Source organism: Callospermophilus lateralis, chromosome 5 (assembly GCF_048772815.1).
Source record: "Callospermophilus lateralis isolate mCalLat2 chromosome 5, mCalLat2.hap1, whole genome shotgun sequence".
Taxonomy (NCBI): domain Eukaryota; kingdom Metazoa; phylum Chordata; class Mammalia; order Rodentia; family Sciuridae; genus Callospermophilus; species Callospermophilus lateralis.
The window spans coordinates 144,637,997-144,659,405 of record NC_135309.1 but is presented as its reverse complement, the minus strand read 5'-3'; the positions used below and the strand labels follow the sequence as shown (position 1 = coordinate 144,659,405).

Here is a 21,409-nt window from a genome sequence, read left to right as displayed (position 1 = left end):
AGGAAGAGTCAGTGTTGGCCGGGAGCTTCCCAGAGCTTCCATTGCCTTGAAAGAGTGCTCATCACAGAACTCAAAGAATCCTCCAAGGAGGAAATTCAGGTCTGCGTCTCGCCCCCAGACTCAGAACTAGGTTGGGGCTGGCTGCTTTGGGTAAGCATGACTCTCAAGGCCCCCGTACTTGTGGCCTGGGGAGTTCTGTTTCGCAGAGCAACGGTGAGTCCATTGCCAGCCCCAGACCCTTCCTATGTGGAAGTGTGGAATCTGGAGGCAGCTGTTTGGGAAGTGGCGGAGTGTCAGGACTCGCATTTGTGTTTTGGCTAGTTCAGGGCAGCTCTAGCTTCTCAGTCCCCTTTGCTGAGTGAGGAGGGCAGCTCTGAGCAGCCCTCCCTACATACAGGTCTCTTTATCAGCAGCCCTGGCTTCTCCAAAGCCTTGGTTTTCTTCCAGTGCCACCCTTGTCCACCTAGCACCAGACACTTGCCATTCATGATCTTTAAAGTCCCGGGGTCTTTGCACGGTTCTTGGATGAAGGCCAGTAGCTTTTTGTTCAGTGAATTAAAAATAATAGCAAAATGAAATGATATTTAAATAGAAGCAATTCTTAATAACAAGAGCTGTGTAAATTCTCTTCATGTATTATTTCAAAGAGATTAGGAAGATCCATTTGCTCTTTGGCAGAATTAATAAAAGAAAATTGCAACTAAAATAAAGGAAATGATAATTCAATTTTGATACGTTTGGAAAAGATCATTTGATTGGATACTTTCTGTTTCTTTATATTTTAATCAAGAACATGTCAGAAGGAAGAGAAGCCAGAGACAATTTTTTCTTAACACGGGGCTGGCAAAAAAGGACTTAACTTTGGCTTTTGGAAAATCAAGGGAAAAGGAAGTACAGCCCAGGATGGGGCAATACCTCTGTTAAACCCAGAGATTCTGCACCTGAATTCAGTTCAGTGTTTTATAGTCAGCCAACTGCCTGCCCTTTGCTACTGGTATCTGGAAGGGGAAATGACTTGCTTTCAGTGGATCAAGGTGCTATCTGTACATTTAGGGAGCAGGAGTTCTCTCAGTTGACCTGAATGGATTCCTGCTGGCGTTTCAGACAGAATTGATGCAGTTAAACCAGAATTTCCTGGCAGGCACAAGGGTAGGTTTTTCCAAAAGTCATTTTAGACCACGAATGCACAGCCTTTCCATGTCCAATCATGAAAGCAAACCACTGGACACACACTCTCTGTTTCCAGCTGGTTGTGTATGTTTCCTTCACACTTTAACAAAAACGTGCCAAGGTGTGACATTTATGAACTCCACCAACTGGGAACTGTGTGCACAAATCCTTCCTGCCTGCGGTGTGGGAAGTGATGAATGGGGGCTGTTCTGCCTGGGGAGGAGGGCTGCTGTCACTCTGGCATGCCTGCAGCCTTATTTATTACACACCAAAGTATAAAACCACCCCGCCGGCTGCAGCTCTCATCTGCAGCCCTGGCATTTGCCCGAGGAGACCAGGCGCCTGGAGCCCCCACCGTCTTCCCAAGGAGGCTTTGTGGCTCTCTTGAGAATCATGCTCCGGAGACAGCTCGTCCGTTGGCACCTGTTGGCTTTGCTTTTCCTCCCTTTTTGCCTGTGTCAAGACGAATACATGGAGGTGAGCGGAAGAGCTAATAAAGTGGTGGCGAGGATAGTGCAGAGCCACCAGCAGACTGGCCGTAGCGGCTCCAGGAGGGAGAGAGTGAGAGAGCGGAGCCATCCTAAAACTGGGACTGTGGATAATAACACTTCTACAGACCTAAAACCCCTGAGACCAGATGAGCTACCACACCCCGAGGTAGATGACCTAGCCCAGATCACCCGGTTCTGGGGCCAGGTACTCCAAATTCTCTTTTAAGGATTTATATGAAAGTTTAATGACTGCTACTGTTGTTTTGGCTAAGATTCTTAGGATCTGTGCTTGAGAGCAGTTTGCTAAGCTGCCTCTGGGTCTCTCTCTGGGTTGCTCTGGGATACAAGGGGAACTGTTAGTCTCTAGTAATCAGATGTGCTGGGAGAGTGGCCGTAGCATGGCTCCATTAGAAAGGGGACCCTGGGCAGCCTGCTTCCTGCTCTGCTGGGAATTGATTTCTTTCTTGCTGTTTATGCAGAAGGTACTGATCTGTGCAGATAGACACATTGCTGTAGGTAATTACTGCTAATCCCAAGAGAGTTAGACTCAATCCTTCCCAGCAGGGAGAAGCTGCTTTTTGAGTTTGCCAAAAACAAAGTTTGTTTTTATTTTTAAGATTAATTTCTAAATTTACTGTGACATTTCAGGCCAGTCTCATTCGATTATAGCATTCTAAGATGCTAAGCCTCTTTGGCTTTTTTTTTTTTTAATCAGGGAGTTAAAACCAAAAAAGATTGGCTACAAAGTTACAAAGTATGTAGCATAATTTGTTGCTCCACAGGGGACTTGATTTATTTCTCAAGGCATAAGTTCAGCATCTAATAAAATATCTGTTAAGTCTTTTAGGCAACATGAGAGTGAGTTAAGGTTTCAGCATAGTGAATTGCTCATTGGTGAAGCTCAATTTAATTTAAACACTAAGAACTGGAAGAAACAGATTGTGATTTACCTCCGAAGCTTTTTTTTGTGTAGATGAAATCTAAACCCATCCTATCACAGACTGAGAAGTTTGGGGTGATTATTTGGTTATATGATTGGACCAGGATCATACTCAGAATCAGCAACAGATCTAGGACTCACCTGGGACATCTAAGTGGACACATAATACAGTTTCCCAAATTATTCTGTGGGGTGGTATCAAGGAGAAATTGCTTCTTTAAGGAACCACAGAGGAAATTATTGTGTCCAAAAATGCCACTTTTAGAGATTGCCGTTTCTTCTGATAGTTTTTGTTTGAGGGGTAAATTAATGCTAATTTGTGTTTTCCTTAGTGGTGAAGGCATTTGAACTTTTGTCTAGGACTTTCCATCCTCAGGGATGGTGTCCTTCCTGGAGGTGACATTGTGAGCCCCAGGGACAGCAGAAGGCAATTATGAGTTCTCATCAGTTGTTATTTCCTGGCATCTAACACTCATCAGGCCAATAACAACCCACCTTCTAGTCCTGGATTTCTAAAGTACTTTCAAACCAACCCCCAACATCTCTAAGGGTATTGAGAGCCACTGATAATCTGGAAGTTTTCAGTACAACTCTTCTTTCAATAGATATAGATGTCCACACTGAATCTAGTATTATACTATGTTCTTACTACTTTCCCTACATTTTCTTTTTTTTTTCATTTTTATTATTATTATTATTATTATTTATTTTTTACATAAATGACAAGAATGGAATGCAGTACACTCATTATTCTACAGCACAATTTTTTGTAACTCTGTATATAAAGTATGTTCATGCCAAATTATGCCATTATACATGTACTCTTTTTTTATATCACAATTTTTAATACACATATATACCACAATTTTTCATATCTCTGTATATAAAGCATATTGATACCAAATTCACATCTTCATACATGTACTTTGTATAATGATGACCATCACATTCCACCATCCTTGCTATTCCCCTTCTCCCTCCCTTTCTTTCCCACCCCTATTCCCTATCTAGAAAAAAAATCTTCCTCCCATGCTCTCCCTCCCTACTCGACTTTGAGCCACCCCCCTTATGTTAGAGAAGACATTCGGCATTTGATTTTGGGGGATTGGCTAACTTTCTATCCTTTTCTCTTAATTTTTTTCTTTCTGCATTCATTCCTCCCCCAAGCATCAGGCATATAAATACACTATCTACAGCTGTCCCAAAGGGCTCTAGTGGGGATACCTTTTTTTGTTAATTAATTCATTCATTAAGCTTGATCAAACCAATGTGAAAAGCAAGGTCAAAAGGCAACTGAGGGAAAAAAAAAATGTCGGAATAGTGTTGATCCCTGCAGTGGATCTGAAAAGATGACACAAAGAGGATAGCCAGCCACAGCAGGGATTAAAATTTTGTGTGTGCCAGGGGGTATAGAGACTTGAGGGTGCATCTGAGGAGCTGGGTGTGGCTGGAGCTCTGGAGTGGTAGGGGGAAGAAATCAGATGGTCTAAGAGTGATGGAGCTTAGCCTTTGTTACCAAAATATTGTTTGTCTTTTCATAGCAGGGCAGTGAGGTCATTAGATTTGTGTTTTAGAAAGATAACTGGCTGCAGAGTTCACGGAGGCTTCCAGGGGGCAGACATCTGGGCAGACTCTATCTTGGTTTCCTGGCCTTTCTTCTCCACAGCCTCTTTGTCAGTATCAGTCATCCATCTCTCATCCTCTTCCTGAACAACCATTTCTCCTTCCCATTTCCCTTCCCTTTCTTATTTTTCCCTTTTCTTTGGGTTGAAGAAGAACTTGGACTTTCTTTCTCAGAAATCCTTCTGAAGAGCTGCCTCTAGGCCCCATCCATAAAATAGGTGGAATTGTTCTTAGAGATACCCCGTTTCCTCTCTTGCTGCTTATTTGGATGTCTTCAGTGTTCAAATTCTGCCTGATTTTGGAAAGGGGGTGATAAACTTAAGAGGAAAGAGAAGGCATAGCAACTTCCTATGTATAATTCTCCTTTTCTGAGGGGAAAACGTCAGATTCAACTCATCCTATTTAACTTGTTTCAAGAGCCCGCCTTACCAGCTTTGTTTCATTTGAGTAAACTGTGGAAGACAGAAGGCCAGAAGGTGGCCATGTGAAGAAATGTCAGAGGAAGCTTCTCAGGAGGTGTCTGGCTAGCAGAAGGCTCTCAGTGAATTGCTGGTGGCTCTATGCTCTTACAGTGCCCCAGGTAGCTTGCCCATGCACTAGGAGTCCTACTTAGCTCTGGTAGTGAGCAACCCATCTCCAGTGCCCAGATACTAGACATTAAAAAAAAAAAAAACCTTCTAAGTTATTATTTGAGCTATTTGGGAAAACCTTTAGTATTTTGTCTGTGTCTTACAGTTGGAAACAAAATTCATGACCAACTCCTGCAATCGCAAATAGACAAGAAAAGTGAAGTCTGGGAGCAGTGATTTCTCTAGGGTCATGCAGAACTGGGAAGAGAAATCTTGTTCCAGTCCAGTGGTTGTTCTGACATTCTTAAGCATCTCAGTATTTCCATTCTACTTACACAAATGGTTCCACATCAGGATTTTCCCTTTTCCCCTCCTCTCTTCTCCTTCCCTGAAATCCATCATTGGCAGAGTCCTGGATTTCTGGGTTTATAAGCTGTATTTTACATTAGCAAAACCATACAGAAAATGTGGACCGCTTGCTTTTTTCTTAGTTTGCATCTTGGTTTAGAAGGTGGGGAGGAGCTGTGATGTTTTTACTTCCCAAATCTCCAAAAATCCTTCATCTCAGGCCAATTTGCGTTCATTTTCTTCCCTCCACCATTTTGACAAAAGGTCATCATAGACTCTATGCCTTCCCAGGGTTGGCCCTGGTATGCTGAGGATGAGGCTAGGAGTTACTCCAAATCAAAGCTCCTGATCTCTAAATTCTTGGGGTCTGTGCTTTGGTAGGAGACTTCTTGGACCACAAATGCTATTCTGTATTTTTTCCTGAAAAGCTTTGTGGAAAACTTTAGAAAAAAGGGAGGACAAAGACCAAATTCATTTTTTTGTTAAAGAAAAAAAAAAAAAAAAAGAATGTCTAAGCGTGCAGCAATGTGAAGCCTCCACCCAGTTTTCTGCTTAGATTTCTATCAATGAAGCATACTGTATTTTAAATTCTTTCTTCCCCACTCTTTCTCCTCCACTTTCTCCTGTCTCTTTTTCCTTCCCACTCTCCCTCCTTTTTAAAATGAATCCCTTAGCATCAATATGCTATTTTCCAAAAACCGTTGAGTTATAATTGGTGTCTAGGAAAGTTTCCACAAGAATTTTTTATGACATAATTAAAAGGCAAGCTGCCAATTGATGTTAGAGTCCAAATTTTAGAAGCAACTCCAACTCTTCTTCCAGTCAACCCCACTAGATTTCTAGCTCCTCACAGTAAGCATACATTTTAGAAATTTCTCTTTGTATAAATAAGCATTCCCCTCAGTGTCATACTTGAGCATATTTAGTAGCCATTTAGTGCTCATTAAATATGGATTAAAATGGTGGAATGATCGCTTTAAATATTGAAGTGTAACATTACGCTAAATTTTTATAAAGAAGTTAAATTTGTTTCAAGATGTAGGTAAATAATAAAAATGTATTGAATATTTAGTTAATAAGAGTGCATTATATTCTTGAAACTTACCAAGAGAGTAGATTTGAAGTGCTCTTATCACAGGAAAAGTATCTGAGGTAATGCATATGTACTAGCTTGACTTACCCCATCCACAAGGAAGTATGTATATTTTAAAACAAGGTGTGGTAAATGCTAACTATATGCTATTTCTATTTGTCAATTTAAATAAATGAATAAATAAATTTATCGGACTAAAGATTGCTCAGTTTATTCATTTCTGAAGGCATTCTAAGTGTGTTCTGGCTATTTGAAAAAACATTGACAATTCAGTTCCTAAGAACTTTTAACCCAGATCTCCTGCCAGTATCAGGGACCCAGCGTATAATAACTATGTTTGGGTAGTTTTGTAATTTGAGGGTCATCTACTCAGTCTACCTACATTTGAGGCTGTTGGGCATTTGGAAAGAGAGAAAAGGCTTCCAGGTTTCCAAGTCTGCTGCTGAAGGAATTTCTGCCTTGCTGTTGCAGGGAGCAGCAGAAAGACACTGTTCATCCTACCCATGCACCATCCCATGGACATCTTCTGTTGGCTTCCTGTTGCTTTCCTTTGCTTAAGCTACCCCTTGAGCCTATGCCATTACATGTACACCCCACCCCATACTATCTTTTCTAATGCAGCTGTGGGTTGGTTGAAGTGAAAGGATAACTCTAAGGATAGATGTCAGAGGATATTTTAAAATTCCTAATTGCTCACAAATACGTTTCCCTGAAGCTTCTCTTTTTGTCTTTTTTAAGCCTCCACAAACTGGAGGACTGCCCCCAGACTGCAGCAAGTGTTGTCATGGAGACTATGGCTTCCGTGGCTACCAAGGACCCCCTGGGCCCCCAGGCCCTCCAGGCATTCCAGGTAAGGATGAGCAAGATGTGCTGCTAGTCTAATTGTAGACTGTACCAAAAAAAAAAAAAAAAAAAAAAGATAAACACTAACCTAAATACTTTCTGGTCATTGGTGTATGATCCAGAGAATAATGCATGGAAAACCCAGAAGAAAGAGTTGGGTTGGGAAGCTGGGTTTATGAGGTTGGCTTAGGTAAAACAGTACAAACTCTGTACTATTTATTTCTCTACATCACTACAAAAATCCAAAAGGCTCTAGACACCCTGGGGTACCAGACTTATTAGGCTGGGAGGCTCTTTGCCAGCATTAAGTATAGAGCTACTAGCTCTTAATTGAGACCTACTTTTAGTGCAGTGTGTTAATCAGCCTTCTGTTACTGTAACAAACAGTTAAGATAATTAACGTATAGAGAGAAAAGATTTATTTTGCCTTATGATTTTAGAAATTTTAGTCCATCATTGAGTGGCCCCGTGGCTTTTGGACATATGGTAAGGCAATATATCATGGTGGGGAGAACGTGATGGAGCAAAGCTGCTCACCTCATGGTGGCCAGGGAATGACAAAGCTGACAAGGAAGAGACCAGGGTCCCACAGACCTCTTCAAGGGCATGCCCCCAGTGACATACAACCTCCCACTAGACCTCGCCTCTTAAGTTTTCTCCACCTCCCAATAGTGCTTCACCTGGGAACAAGCCTTTAAGACCTGTGCCTTTCAGGAAACTTCTCTAAACCATAGAAGCTAGCCTATCTGCCACAGCATGCTTTATGCGGTATACTCCACCTAACTTTCAGGAGATTTAGGAACTAGAGGCATGTAGAGAAAAAGGCTCATAGGCCCAAGTTATAGTCACCTCCATCATGGCATCGTTCACGGAGCTGCACATCTTTCTAATCCCAATGAGGGCTCCCTCTTCCTGCCGAGTATTAGCTATTAGTATATTTTATCCCACACTTGACTTCTGGAAGGATTTTGGGGCTCCAGAACCACATTGTTATATGGGGAAGATTCTAGAACTGTATCAGGCCCTCTAGACCTGGGGCTCAGCCCTCTGTACTACAGTACTCTGGTTTCTCAGGCTCAAAGGCATTCTGGGAGACTGCTAGTACAGTGTTGCGGGGTGAGGAGAGGGTGTTCCAGATCCCCTCGGTCAAGGACTCCCAGACCTGCTGTGGGCTTTACTCTTCTTCCTCTCCAGCCAGTCCCTGGGGATAGAACCTCCTCTCAGAATTAGGCCAAAGTCCAAGATCCACTTGGTTTTCTCCACCTTATCCCCACTGATGTTAATAATTTTCAAATATGGTAATGTTTAAATAATTTGGATAGCTTCTCATGTGAACCCATCTTTATAATGGAAAAACCTTATATTATACTTAAAACCATGATTACTGTTTTGCAACTTATGTCATTGCCTATCAGGGATAGCAGGCAGCAGGGGCAGTGATGTGGAGCAGGGAATGTGTGGACCCTTTTGTAATCTTCTCAGATCTAAGTTCTTCTGGCCTTGGGTAAATGTTTCCCACCAGGAAATGGCTTTGTCATTGAACACTTTAGTCCGTAAACAGTCAAAGTTCATCCATCTGGAAGGATTGCAAGCCTGACACAGAGATACCTGCTTAAAGTAATCACACAAATAAATAGCAAATGGGCCTGCATTTCAGCAAACATAAAAAAATTAAAGAGGAGCTGTAGAAACCATCTCTTAGTGGCAAAGTGAGGCATTGAAATTGCTATCCAATTCTTGCTTTCAAAATTGTTATTATTATTTTTTGTTGATAAATGAGTTTACTTTCCCCTCAGTTATAAAAGTGATATATGTTCTAGGTACAAAACTTCAGAGAGACAGAAAAATATACAGAATGTTACCAAGTCACTTGTGCTTTATTCATTCAGAAAAAAAAAGTGTAAATATTTTTGTATAATTTATTCTAGTCTTTTTCTTCTATGGACATAATTTGCACATACATATTGTTTGAAACAAAAATAGTATTATACCTTTTCTATCCATTTATGATCTTTTTATTAAAAATGCCTTAAATATCATTATACCATTAATTTTTTCCTTCGAATTTCTTTTTGTAATGACTGTTTAATATCAGGTACTAAAATATTCCATTTTAAAATGTAGTCCTTGTAGTATTAATGGATATCTTGGTGGTTTCTAATGCTTGCTATTTTAAGTGATAATGTGATGAACCATCTTCTACATAATTTTCCATTCAAGGTTTAAGAAAAACAGATTTTGGAGCCTGACAATATGTAAGGCAGTTTCAAAGCCCAGTAAAAGAGGACCCATTTGATGATACCCCTGGCTGTATAGGGGCTTATTTCAAAAGGTCCCCTTTTACAATAGAGTTTGGATGTTTTTGAAGGAAGGATCTGTTTGTCTAAAAATAAATGGTCAGTATGAGGGAGAGGGTTTCTGCATGTGATGATGTCTGGTTGTTTAAGGAAACCATGGAAACAATGGAAATAATGGAGCCACTGGCCATGAAGGTGCCAAAGGTGAGAAAGGAGACAAAGGTGACCTGGGACCTCGAGGGGAGCGAGGACAGCATGGCCCCAAAGGAGAGAAGGGCTATCCCGGGGTTCCACCAGAACTGCAGGTAAACCACCTTCTGCACATTTCTAGGGGACCAGGCCTGTCTGACCACCGGGACCCAGCGTCGGAGGGTTGGAGTGCTTCTTCAAGCCTTCACCAATCTTGAGTGAATCTAGTCTGAATTTGTTCATCTACATACAGGATGTTTGCTCAAAGCCTATCTTGTCCAAAGGATTTGGGGATCATTCCCAGGGAGGAGAGAAATCGATGAAGAGTGAAATCCAACTTCCTTGTAGAATCCAATACAAAGCAACCCTGAATATAAACTCATCTCCTGTTTTCCAGAGGAGAAGATAGGTTAAATAAAAAGAATTTTAACCTATTTGAATATATGAACTTTTATTTTATTTTTTTTTAATTTTTATTGTTGGTTGTTCAAAACATTACATAGTTCTTGACATATCATATTTCACACTTTGATTCAAGTGGGTTATGAACTTTTAAACATAAAAGTGGAATGGCTAAATGCATACTTATGATATTATATTTATTGATTTTGCTACATTTACATATTTAAATCACATACATGAATATTAACATATTGTTTTTTTATCGACTCAGATTTTGTAGCTCAGTTTTTTTTTTTTTTTTCTAACTTTTCCCATCGGTATCTTCTTTTCACTGGGGACATTTTATTTTTGAGTAATTCATTCATAGTTTTCCAGACCCTATCATGTTCATTTCATTTCCACAAAAAGTTTCTTTAATCCATTTATGAGCTTGTAATTTTCCCAAGCTCAAGTACCAATTGATATATTCTTTGTTTCTCTTTTAAATAATCATTAAAATTCTTGTCAGCAACATCTAAAATTTTTAAGTGTGAAGTTATATCATCAAGAAAAATTACTAAATTAGGGTTTTTTTGCTAATATTTTAAAATTAATTCTTCTAGGGACTTCTGTCAACTAGTTTTTGTTTTTTGTTTTTTTGGTTAAAGTTTTTTTCTGGTTAATATGTCCTCCCAAAGTGTCATCTGTGGCTTAAGTATTTGGGAAAAAATTCTGTAACATAACAGACTTTTAAAGAACTAGAATGAAAAGCAATTCTTGTATGAAATATCAATTGAGGAACACTTTGCCTTTATTTGGGCATACGTGGAGGTGTTTGACCTTGGATAAGTTACATCCTTTATCTGGGTCTTAGTTTTTCAAGCGTAAAATAAGAGGTCCTACATGTCACTGTAACTACTTTCTGTGTGTGTGTGTGTGTGTGTGTGTGTGTGTTTGGTAACTTTTTAATGAATGTTGTCTAATAATTACAGCAACATGGGATTCATATGCCAGTATAAATTTACTAAATAAATAAATAAAAGGAGAGAACTGCCACCTAGCCAGGTTGAGTTGGTTACTAAGAGGCTATAAATATCTCGAAGCTAGAAACTATAACACACAGTGTATGAATGTTAGATCATAGCTAAGGGGCTTTAATCCATTAAGTCCCAAGTTTTTAATTTTGTGAATATTTGGATGAAATCAACACAAGTACGTTAAAATAGGTAGGAAGTAATAATATAGAGCTTATAATAAAATATAATAATATAATAACATATAATAATATATGTTATTATATTCATTAACATTAATATAATTACCATATTATAATTGAATCATTACCAAATAATTATATTTAATTATATAGCTATATTATATACTGTATTTAAGTTTTAATAGGTGTTCCACATCTGGGACAATGGACAAGATGGGTTAATGGAGAAAATCTAGGAAATCATTAAATTCTCTCCATCAACTATTTCATCCTAACACCAAAGTACAGTCTTTTGGAAGAACTACTTTCATGTGTTTTACAGAAGAAGGAAGACTTGTCTTAAGCAAATTGTATAAGAGGGGAATTTTATTGTTTGAGGACAGAGAATCTTATCAAGTTAAAAAAAATAATTATTAATCTCATGGGCCCTGACCCATTTGGACAAAGAATTAGCATTGACTTTCAAATTGCATTCTCCAACAGTCATTTCAAGCCAAAGAATTTCTTGATGGGTGGCATTGTCCTAAGGTTCCTTTATTTACTAATATTTTATATTTTGAACTTTAATCTTGCCTCTTAACATGGGCAGTGGCAACAACAGTAATAGCAGTAGGTGGAAGAAGAGGAGTAATAATGCCTCATTCTTCACCTAAGTAAGACAGAAATTTAAGGCTCCTTTGAATCAATGACGTGCCAGGTTACTTAGTTACAACTAATAAAGCTAAAATTCAACCTCATGTCTTTGGCTGCAAGTAGGTAGTTCTGTTCCTCAACATACGGTGCCTATTGGTGGCAGGTTAACAAGTTAATTATTTTCACTGATCTTTTACACATTGAGCTGAAGCATTCAAAGTTCCATAAAATATTACACATAAATAATTTGTAACCAGTCCCAGAAATGGTTGCTGGAATTAAATGACTTCTGTGGGTCTCCTAAATCTTAATTTTTTCCTTTAACCTGAATTTTAAAATGTAAAACCATGCCCAGAAATTTTTGATTTTTTATTATTCAGTTTTCTAGCTTATTAAATTATTATTCTATATTTTGAGTAACTGAAAACTTTCTTCCTGCCATTTAAAGATGGTTTATGTAATAACTTTTCATTATTTTAAAAAAAGTGAGAAACAGCTATGCAAAAAATAAAACATGCCCAGAGATGATGACTCCTGACATATCATTTCATAACTTTTTATATCTTACTTAGGCACATTACTTTTAAATATGATAAGAACACAGGGTATTAGTTTATTTCATGAATGGAAATATTTCCTGAACATCTCTTTGTATAAACAAATGCAATTATATATCTTTAAAATGTATCTTTTTCTGAACATTAAATGAATACACGCTCATGCAAAAAATTATAGTTATATTTAAGAAAGAAAAAAAATTCCCATGAAACTTCTGCACAGTGAGCCCTGCCAAAAATAATTTTGTAAACATCCTTGCAGATATTTTCCTCAATTTGCTCACACAGTCACTCTACCTACAGACAGGCTTAACAAAGTCTGGTATCAAGTTGTGACCATATTGTGTTGCTTACTTTTAAATTAAATAATGTATTAACTACATTGTCTCATTATATATGTACATTTATGTCAACATCAAGGAATCTCAAAGAGTGTATTCAAAGAATTTATTTCATAAGAAAATGATAAATATCTTTTGGAGAAAATTAGTGTAGGCCTAGCAAATTTAAAAGTTGTCTGAATGCAGGATTTCTCAGATCTTTAAATATGCTGATTTGTATTTAATAAATACAATCTGAGAATTTCCTCGAAATTTTCCCACTGTTTAATATTTCAAAAAGTATTTTAAAGATTAATGTTCTTTGAATCGTAGATTCAGAAATGTTGATGTGTATTGTTATTCTAAAGACTGAATAGTGTGAAATGTTAGAAATCACCATCGTTTATGTATTTATTTCTCCATAGATTGATGCTTAAGTTATAGCCAATCTTGCCCTTGCAAACTATTTTGCAATAAACGTAAACCAAATAAAAGCTTAATTTCTTTAAGAAAAATTGACTAAGATTTGACCACCAACTTCTTTTTTAGATTGCATTCATGGCTTCTCTGGCCACTCACTTCAGCAATCAGAACAGTGGAATTATCTTCAGCAGTGTTGAGACCAACATTGGAAACTTCTTTGATGTCATGACGGGTAGATTTGGGGCCCCTGTATCAGGTGAGATATAAAAGTAAATGAATAATTGAATTAGTCTAGAAATTAAGAAAGAGAAGGAAAGAGAATGGATGGAGAGAGGAAAGAGGGATGAAAGGAAGGGAGGGAAAGAGGGAATGAAGAATGGAAGAGGAGAGAGAAGATGGGAAGAAGGATGGAGGGGAAAAGAGGAAGGAGGGAGGGTTGAAGGAAGGAAGGAAGGATGAAGAGGTTGGGAATAAAGAGAGAAAGCCACTAAGACAGTAAAAAATTCTATTCAAGTTAAAACAAGCAGTTTGTATGGGTGTCTTTTTAATTTCAAAGTAAATGAGTTCAATCTCAAGAGACTTTTTTTTTTTCTTTTTTACAAATGGTGACCATGGTTGTTAAGGTTATTTACCCTGATTTGAACTGGACCAAATAATTGCTACAAGGGTATAGTTAACTTGATTATAAAAATCCTTAGAATATAATTCTCATAGTTTAAGCATTTTATAACTGTGTCCTCCCTTTTCCACTACCCCAAGTAGTGCCTGATCCAATTTTTTAAATAAAAATTTGGGTAGGTAAGAACATATTTTAAGAGTCAAAACAATTTATGTCAACCCACACAAATACATTTTCTCTCCTTTTTACATAAAAGCTAACGTACTCTCTATTCTGGCTATTCTCTGCTTTTTAACAACTAGCAATACATTTTAGAAAACTATTCATATCATTACTTCATTCTTTCCTAAAGCCGAACATGTGTCTAACCATTTGTGTATTGCTGAACATTTGGATTATTTCTAGTCTTTGTTATTAAAAGCAAAGCTTCAGTGAATTAACTTTGACTATACCACTTTATAAGTGAACACATATAGATATGTTTGTAGGCTAAACTACCAAGAATATGATTGCTGGTCAGAGAGGAATTACATCTTTAAGTTTGGCCAATTTTACCAAATCACTCTCTGTAAGGTTGTATTAATATTTTCCTATTGTCAAATAGGAAGGACTTGTTTCTCCATGGTGTCATCAACAAAGTTGCCTTCAAAATGTCTGGACAATCGATGGATAAAAAAAAAAAAAATTGTTTTAAAAAATCTTTCAAAAATTTTTTTGAAATACTTTAGATTTATAGAAATTAGAAAAATATTACAAAGTTTTCATATGCTCTTTAATTAGCTTCCCCAAGCATTAACATTTTACATAACCAACGCTCAATGACTAAAATGAAGAAACAGGCCCAGGTATAACACTAGGACTAAGTTACAGACTCGATTCAGATTTCAGGAGACTTTCCTGATGCCCCAGTTTTTAATTGCTCCCTTTAGCTGCCCATTTGTACCATGAGTTTTTGCATCCTGTTTTATAGCCTTCTTTCACAGTGGCATTCATTCATGTATTTTAAACTCATGGTGAATTATTTAGCTACATTTTTCATTTATTGTATAACCACAACATTTCTTCTTGGTATTATTCACCTATTGGGGTAATTCTTGATGTTCTTTACTACTTTTTAAAACTAATTGATAATAACTGACTGAGTTGGATTTTCCTAGATCAGTAAGTAATATGCAGCTGTTTTTGGAGGAAAGGGAGGCACCCTAGCAGCCCTCTGGGCTGGGGATCTCAATGGCTCCCTCTCCTGCTGCCAGGGGACTACCTAATTCTTTTAAGTATGACTGCTCTGTGTGTTTTTCTTATGTGGCCACATTTCCCCTGCCTCCCCAGACTTCCCCAGGAGGGTTTCTGAAAACAGCCTTGTATTTGCCAGTTCCCTTTCCTTTAGAAGCCTTATTTTTGCTGGCAGATTTTGAGATACTCTTTTCCTAGCAAAGTTCCCTCAAAACACAATCTTGTGCTTCATCTTAGCTCTGCCCACAGGAGCTTCTTTTCAGTATCTGCACTTCAGAATAGCTCTTCTCTACCAACGACTGTATTTTTCCTGGCAGGTTTGAGATCTTCTGTCACCTAGAGCTCCTGCCCAGCCCCCACACTGCCAGCATGTCACTGTCTGCCCTCAATTGCATTTGGCAGCACTTACAGCTATTTTGAAGTTTATTGATTTTTTTCCCAGTATCCTAGTTTTGCAGAAAATGGCAATGTTTTCGTTTTCTTGTTGTTCATTTCTTCTTCTTTCTATAGTATCCAGAAGGAAAAGCAAGAAAATCTTGATGGATGCAATGGTCATGTTAGGTTTATCACAAAAGCTTTAAATGTGTGCCTTGTCTATTATCCTATGCAGTTTAATTCAGAAATGAACTAATGTACGAACTGATAGAGCAATATTTTCTTGTATTTCAGCTATATGTGATTTTCTGCTCTGAAAGTTTATGCTATAATTTTCCTGTAATGAATTTGTTAAATACTGTCTGTACCAGGTTATATGTCTGTACCAGTGCCCAGATAATGCTAACAATGGTTCAGTTAAGTTCATAATTGAAGTTCATAAGCCCAAGGATTTAGTATCTTAGAATTCTTTTTGCTTCACATGGTTTTGGCAATAACGTTCACCTTTTGGCTCCCATGTTTTATTGTTGAAACCTCACCAAAGGTATTAAAAAATGATCTTTTTATCTTTCTCAACTTTGGGAGTGATCAAATAGAGAAGGCTGATTTTGCAATTACAGAAGGGGCGGGGGAGACAGTCCCTCCTGCCCACCTGAAAAACATGGTGCAAATATATTACCTCTGGTGCCAGAACCTATCCTTGCAGAAAAAGTCACATGGAGATATAAAATATATTCACGTCTGTATTTCCAATTCTAGGGATTTTCATTAGTCACCATCTGGTTTTTCAGTCTGCTCTTTCTCAAATGTTTCTGCAATCTATTTTTTTATAGTTCTCATCATTTTTTTAAGAAAGACTAATATATTTTCCTGTCATTTTGATTCCAACTTTATTTTCTAGAGGCATTAACAATTATCGCCGTGTGTGTGTGCATGCATGCATACCTAAATGTAAAATGTTAAAAAATGAACACATATAAACGACTTGAAGTCCTTTAATTTTTACTTATCTTTACTTTTCTTCTGTGAGCCAATTTCTAGCCATACTAATGGGCATGGCTGATCTTTATTCCATTTCCTTTGTTCACAGAACATTGGATATGCATTCCTGGCACTAAACATAGCATGACCATATTTCTCTATTGGGTTCTACTTGACTCAGAATCAGATGGATCAACATGGCACACTTACATCTTCTATCTTATTTACATTTTTGTAAAAGAAATAGAATAGTTCAGTGCTATTTTGCTTTTGCTTTTTCAGATGTTTCTGGGGGTTTTCCTCTTATAAAGCCACTAGTTAAAAATATTTAATATGGGAATCAATAAAAACTTGATGACTTATATTCATTCACCTTTCCAAAGTGCACTCCCAAATCCGAGACAGTTTTGGAGTGGGAAGATTTTCCTTTTAGCTCATTGGATTTTTCTTTATTATTCAATGAACATATTTTCTATGTTGGCATTTAGAGTATATTAGGTAATACTAAATTGCTTTCCATTAGGATTTCTAGGATCTTGTAAGAAAACACACCTTTAAATACTGTCTGTAACAGATTATATCAGTGCCTAGAAAATGCCAACAATGCTTCAATTAAGTTCAGTGAATTTATAATAAAGCCCAAAGATTTAATAACTTAGAATTTGCTTTGCACATTTTACTGTTTAAACCTCATCAAAGGTATTACAAAATGATCTTTTTATCTTTTTTTCAACTTTGGGAGTGATCAAATAGAGAAGGCTGATTTTGCAATTACAGAAGGCAGGGAAAAGAAGAGAATCCCCCTCCACCCAAATTTGGTTACAACCAAATTATGTTGGTCTTTTTCAAATTAAGATAAGACTTTTGGTAACAAGGTTGGGTTGGCTAAATAGATATTTAATTTATTTATAATAGGTATTTTTCTACTCATTATACACAAATTCAATGATTTACTATGAATAACATGAGCAATTACCAGAATAATTTCTGTAGAACTATTAAACATTTATATGATGCTTCAACTATCTTTGGCTAACATTTGGCAAGTACAGTGTCCTTTGCAATTTCATGCCTAGCTTATTTTCTTAGGTCAAGGAGCAGCATGTGCTCATACTAAGGACTCTCTGTACCTTACCAATATGAGTCCTGTGTAGATGCTAATAATTTCTTATCTAGACATGGCAGGGACTTCACACTAGGCCTTTTGTCAGGTAACAAAACAGTGAGGTACAATTAGAGTAAGGTAGACTCCTTATAGATTTGTAATCTTATTAGAGATACGCAGTGTAAGATTATGCTTTGTAATCTTATTAAGTATATACAACTTTAGAGAAAGTCTCAAAAACATCTAACTCACTTTGAAGGTGAGCAGATAAAGGGACATTCATGCGAGTAAAGGTCAAAAGAAGCTACATACTACATATCCTTTGATATATCTCCAAACCATCATTGGGTCCCCCATATTAACATGTTAACATAACCATGGATGACTACCTGCATCTTTCAGGTGTGTATTTCTTCACCTTCAGCATGATGAAGCATGAGGACGTTGAGGAAGTGTATGTATACCTTATGCACAATGGCAATACCGTCTTCAGCATGTATAGGTGGGTGTCCTTTTCTATTACAGGTCTCATCCAGGCTGCCATAGTTTGCACAAAGGAAGTACAATAGCAGACAAGCATGTAGGAATCATTAGAGCCTAATGTGGCCCCTGTCTCAAAAAGAGCTCTTGGGCTCCAATATATGGTCAGATTATTGTTACTATTTGAGAAGAAATAAATCTGATGAATTGAGCATCAGTAGGTTGGTGAGAAATCTTGATGTCATTACTAACAACACTTCCCAACCAATCATATGAATTTTTCCTTAACTTTTTAGTTTTTCTTTCTCTCTCTTTTTTCTATAGAAAGGAGTTTTTATTCCTCCTCTTTTCCTTCTTCTTTCTCCTCTTCCTCCTCCTCCTCCTCTGCCTCCACCTCTACTTCCTCCCTTTCTTCTTTTTCTCCTTCTTATTCTCTATTTTTTGGGGGGTGGTGGTGGTGGTTACCGTGGATTGAACTCAGGAGCACTCAACCACTGAGCCACATCCTCAGCCCTATTTTGGATTTTATTTAGAAACGGGTTCTCACTGAATTGCTCAGTGCCTCATCATTGCTGAGGCTGGCTTTGAACTTGCAATCCTCTTGCCTCAGCCTCCTGAGTCACTGGGATTACATACTCTCCTGTCCCCTTTTTCAGAGACAGTCCTATTGATGACCTTCTCCACCATCACCCACAATGGCAGGTGGAGAGAGTTGGGAGTAGGTCCCTTTATTTGAACTGTGCTGCTCTTCTGATATTTAGCCCACAACCTGGTCCTAGTTATGCTTGGGAGAAAATATTTCCAAAACAAATATACTTTGCTCTGATGTTAGCTTAGGATGTAGGAGAGAGGCAGAGAGCCAACTTGTTTCCTATAGCTAAATAGGCTAAGAGTTATCTATGAAAAACTTAGTGGCTATTATTTGTCACATGTTATTTCTGGTGACTTGTGATGATTTCTGTTTCCTTCTGGAGTCTGGCCTGAATGAAAAGATGTATTTGGAGTGCCAAAGGAGGAAAAGATGAGTTAGAGTAGGTGAACTTGCTGTAAGAATTATACTCTGGTCTAAGTCAGAGTATAGTGCCTCAAATATGCTAGAATTCTGTTTTTCTTGATCAGTTCAAGACAAGGGTTCCAGGTTGGAGAGGGAGGAGGGTGGTAGAAAAGGTAGAAGAGGCAACTATGGTTGGGCAAGGTTTTTTTTCCCCTTCTGTTTTTTGATGGATTCAGGCTGACAAAAGCAGTTCTTCCATCTATAAAACTGACTTCTAAATTCTCATGGTCATTGTTATGGTCAGAGTCAGAAGGAAGAAAGAACAACAAGCTTGTGGAAATTCTTATGCACAGGGCGTTTCTGTTTAGGGAAGTTAATCACATTGTTGCTAACCCAACCAATGCAAAGGCAGCAAGGAAATATAATGCAGGTCTTATGGGGAAGGGGAGAGTGAATTTTACTTACCATCTAGCTTCCACTGCCCGATGGCTTCCAAATGTCTGCTGAGCCCTTCTTTCTACATGTAGAGTACACATCTCCCCATCTCTATCCCCCCTAGGGAGAGAACATCAACCATAGTTCATGCATCAAGCTTCAAGTCCAGAATCTGGCAATGAGCAGTCCTTCTTATCAAGTCAATCCATTAGCTGCTTCTCTCTTTGGCCCCCAATTCTTTCCTCTGGGAGGTTTTCTTTGTCCATTTTTCTTTGGCTACATCTAAAAGATGAGTAGGCCTTCTAAGGGATCTTTCACCATCTATGTCCTGGTGGTACAAATCAGAGCTAAATCAAATATCCCAAGCCTGTTTTAGCCCTGGCCAGATCTTTGATATTACATTTCTTCAGAAACCTAGAAGACGTTTGCTTTGTTTGCTACCAGTCCGTTACATGTGTTAGAAATCTCACCCAACACACTTTGCTTGACAGGTAGTTTTTCAGACTATTACTCCTTTGATTACTCTTGCTTCTGCCTTGCTCTCAATTTAATGGCAGTAACCAAGAGGTCTTTTAAACTAATAAATTCGGGTAGAAAGGCAATATTCTCCATCCATCAGGTTATCCCAGCACTGTCTATTTGACTCGATTAAAATTCTTAATGGGAAAACAACTTGATTCTGCTGTTCAAGGTGTAAAAGCACTTGATCTTGTCAATCTTGTTAGGCCTCCACTGTCCATATTCTGTTTTAAACATGTCAGTTCTTGTCTGAATTCATCTTTTGTAGAAACACCTTCTAAAGGCAGCAAAGAGTGTTTTGGTTTTCTCGGATCACGCCCCTTACTTAGTGAGCAGGCATTAGATATACCTTCCATGCTGTCTTGTCTTTTCCCAAATGTCTTGCCACAGCACGGTATCTATCTCCAGCTTTCCAGTTCATCATATTTGTCTCCTCCCAGCTCCCTGCCTGACCATGTGTTTTTAGCTGGGTTACAGCAGCACTTCCTTTACTACCAATTTCTGATTAGTTCAAGAAAGTTAGACTGTTCTAACAACAACTCAATGTAATGGCTCAAACAGAACTTTCTTTCCTTTGTTCATCCAGGATAGATATCCAGGGTGAGTCTTTCAGCCTGGGGCAAGAGCGAAAGAGCTCACTACACCTAGTAGTCTTTAAGAAGCCAGACTTCTACATATGGCTTCCTTCTAGTCATTGCCACCAATGTTCCAGATACGCAGAAGGCATAAGGAATAAGGAGTGTTTGTGAGACTTTTATTGACCCTTACTAGAAGTGTCACATGCCATTTCTGCTGACATACCATAAAAAATTTATCACACAACTATACCCAAATGCATTTGAAAAAGGGAGGCTAGATTTTGGTAAAGAGTTGTCTATGCACTGCAAAGACTGAGTAGTTTGTGCCTCTTTTTCTTTTCAGCTATGAAACAAAGGGGAAATCAGATACATCCAGCAACCATGCTGTGCTGAAGCTGGCCAAAGGGGATGAGGTTTGGCTGAGAATGGGCAACGGTGCCCTTCACGGGGACCACCAGCGTTTCTCCACCTTTGCAGGCTTCCTGCTGTTTGAAACTAAGTAAACAGATGAATAGAACAGCTTTACCTTGAGAAAGATTTATAACTGAGCTGGAATTGTTATGGGTATAACAAACATTAAAGTTTAGGGTTCTACATGCTGTTTTTCAAAAAAAAGGTATTGGTTACACAGCTACACCAACAATACTGGATGACTCAGGACCCAGAAGAATACACCACAAAGTAGTCTTCTCAGATGACCCTGATGAATATACTCAGCACTTTTATCACTCTTCCCCAGGCAATTAAGAGGGAATTGTTCATGTTGCAGGTTGGAAATAATTGTCTCCATCAGAGGAATCATTTACAAAGAGTTTTGGTGCTCTGTTTTTAGTAGTAGTTTTCAAGAATCCCTGAAATTTCCAGTTCATTATTCGTGGACAATGATCATGATGTGGCTGGGGCAAGAATAGGAACACTTGAGGACTTAGGTATTAGAAACATTTGTGCGTCCAGTGGGTCAATATTAATGAATAAAGCCTAGTTTTTTTCATTATTT

At 38.1% G+C, this 21,409-nt stretch overlaps 1 protein-coding gene across 1 annotated transcript; it reads left to right on the top strand.

The window, feature by feature from the left end:
* Positions 1 to 1,563: 1,563 nt before the first annotated feature.
* Positions 1,564 to 20,915, top strand: C1qtnf3 (C1q and TNF related 3). Its single transcript, XM_076856186.1, has 6 exons — positions 1,564 to 1,866; positions 6,973 to 7,084; positions 9,525 to 9,679; positions 13,220 to 13,349; positions 17,809 to 17,908; positions 20,756 to 20,915. Exons 1-6 carry the CDS (start codon positions 1,564 to 1,566, stop codon positions 20,913 to 20,915), a joined length of 960 nt encoding a protein of 319 aa, XP_076712301.1.
* Positions 20,916 to 21,409: the final 494 nt, after the last annotated feature.

Excerpts from the sequence above, each read along its gene's own strand:
- C1qtnf3 (XM_076856186.1), top strand. The coding sequence starts at position 1,564 with ATGCTCCGGAGACAGCTCGTCCGTTGGCACCTGTTGGCTTTGCTTTTC. Across the intron at positions 7,085-9,524 it reads AGGCCCTCCAGGCATTCCAG|GAAACCATGGAAACAATGGA; the intron begins GTAAGGATGAGC and ends TGGTTGTTTAAG. Across the intron at positions 17,909-20,755 it reads ACCGTCTTCAGCATGTATAG|CTATGAAACAAAGGGGAAAT; the intron begins GTGGGTGTCCTT and ends TTTTCTTTTCAG.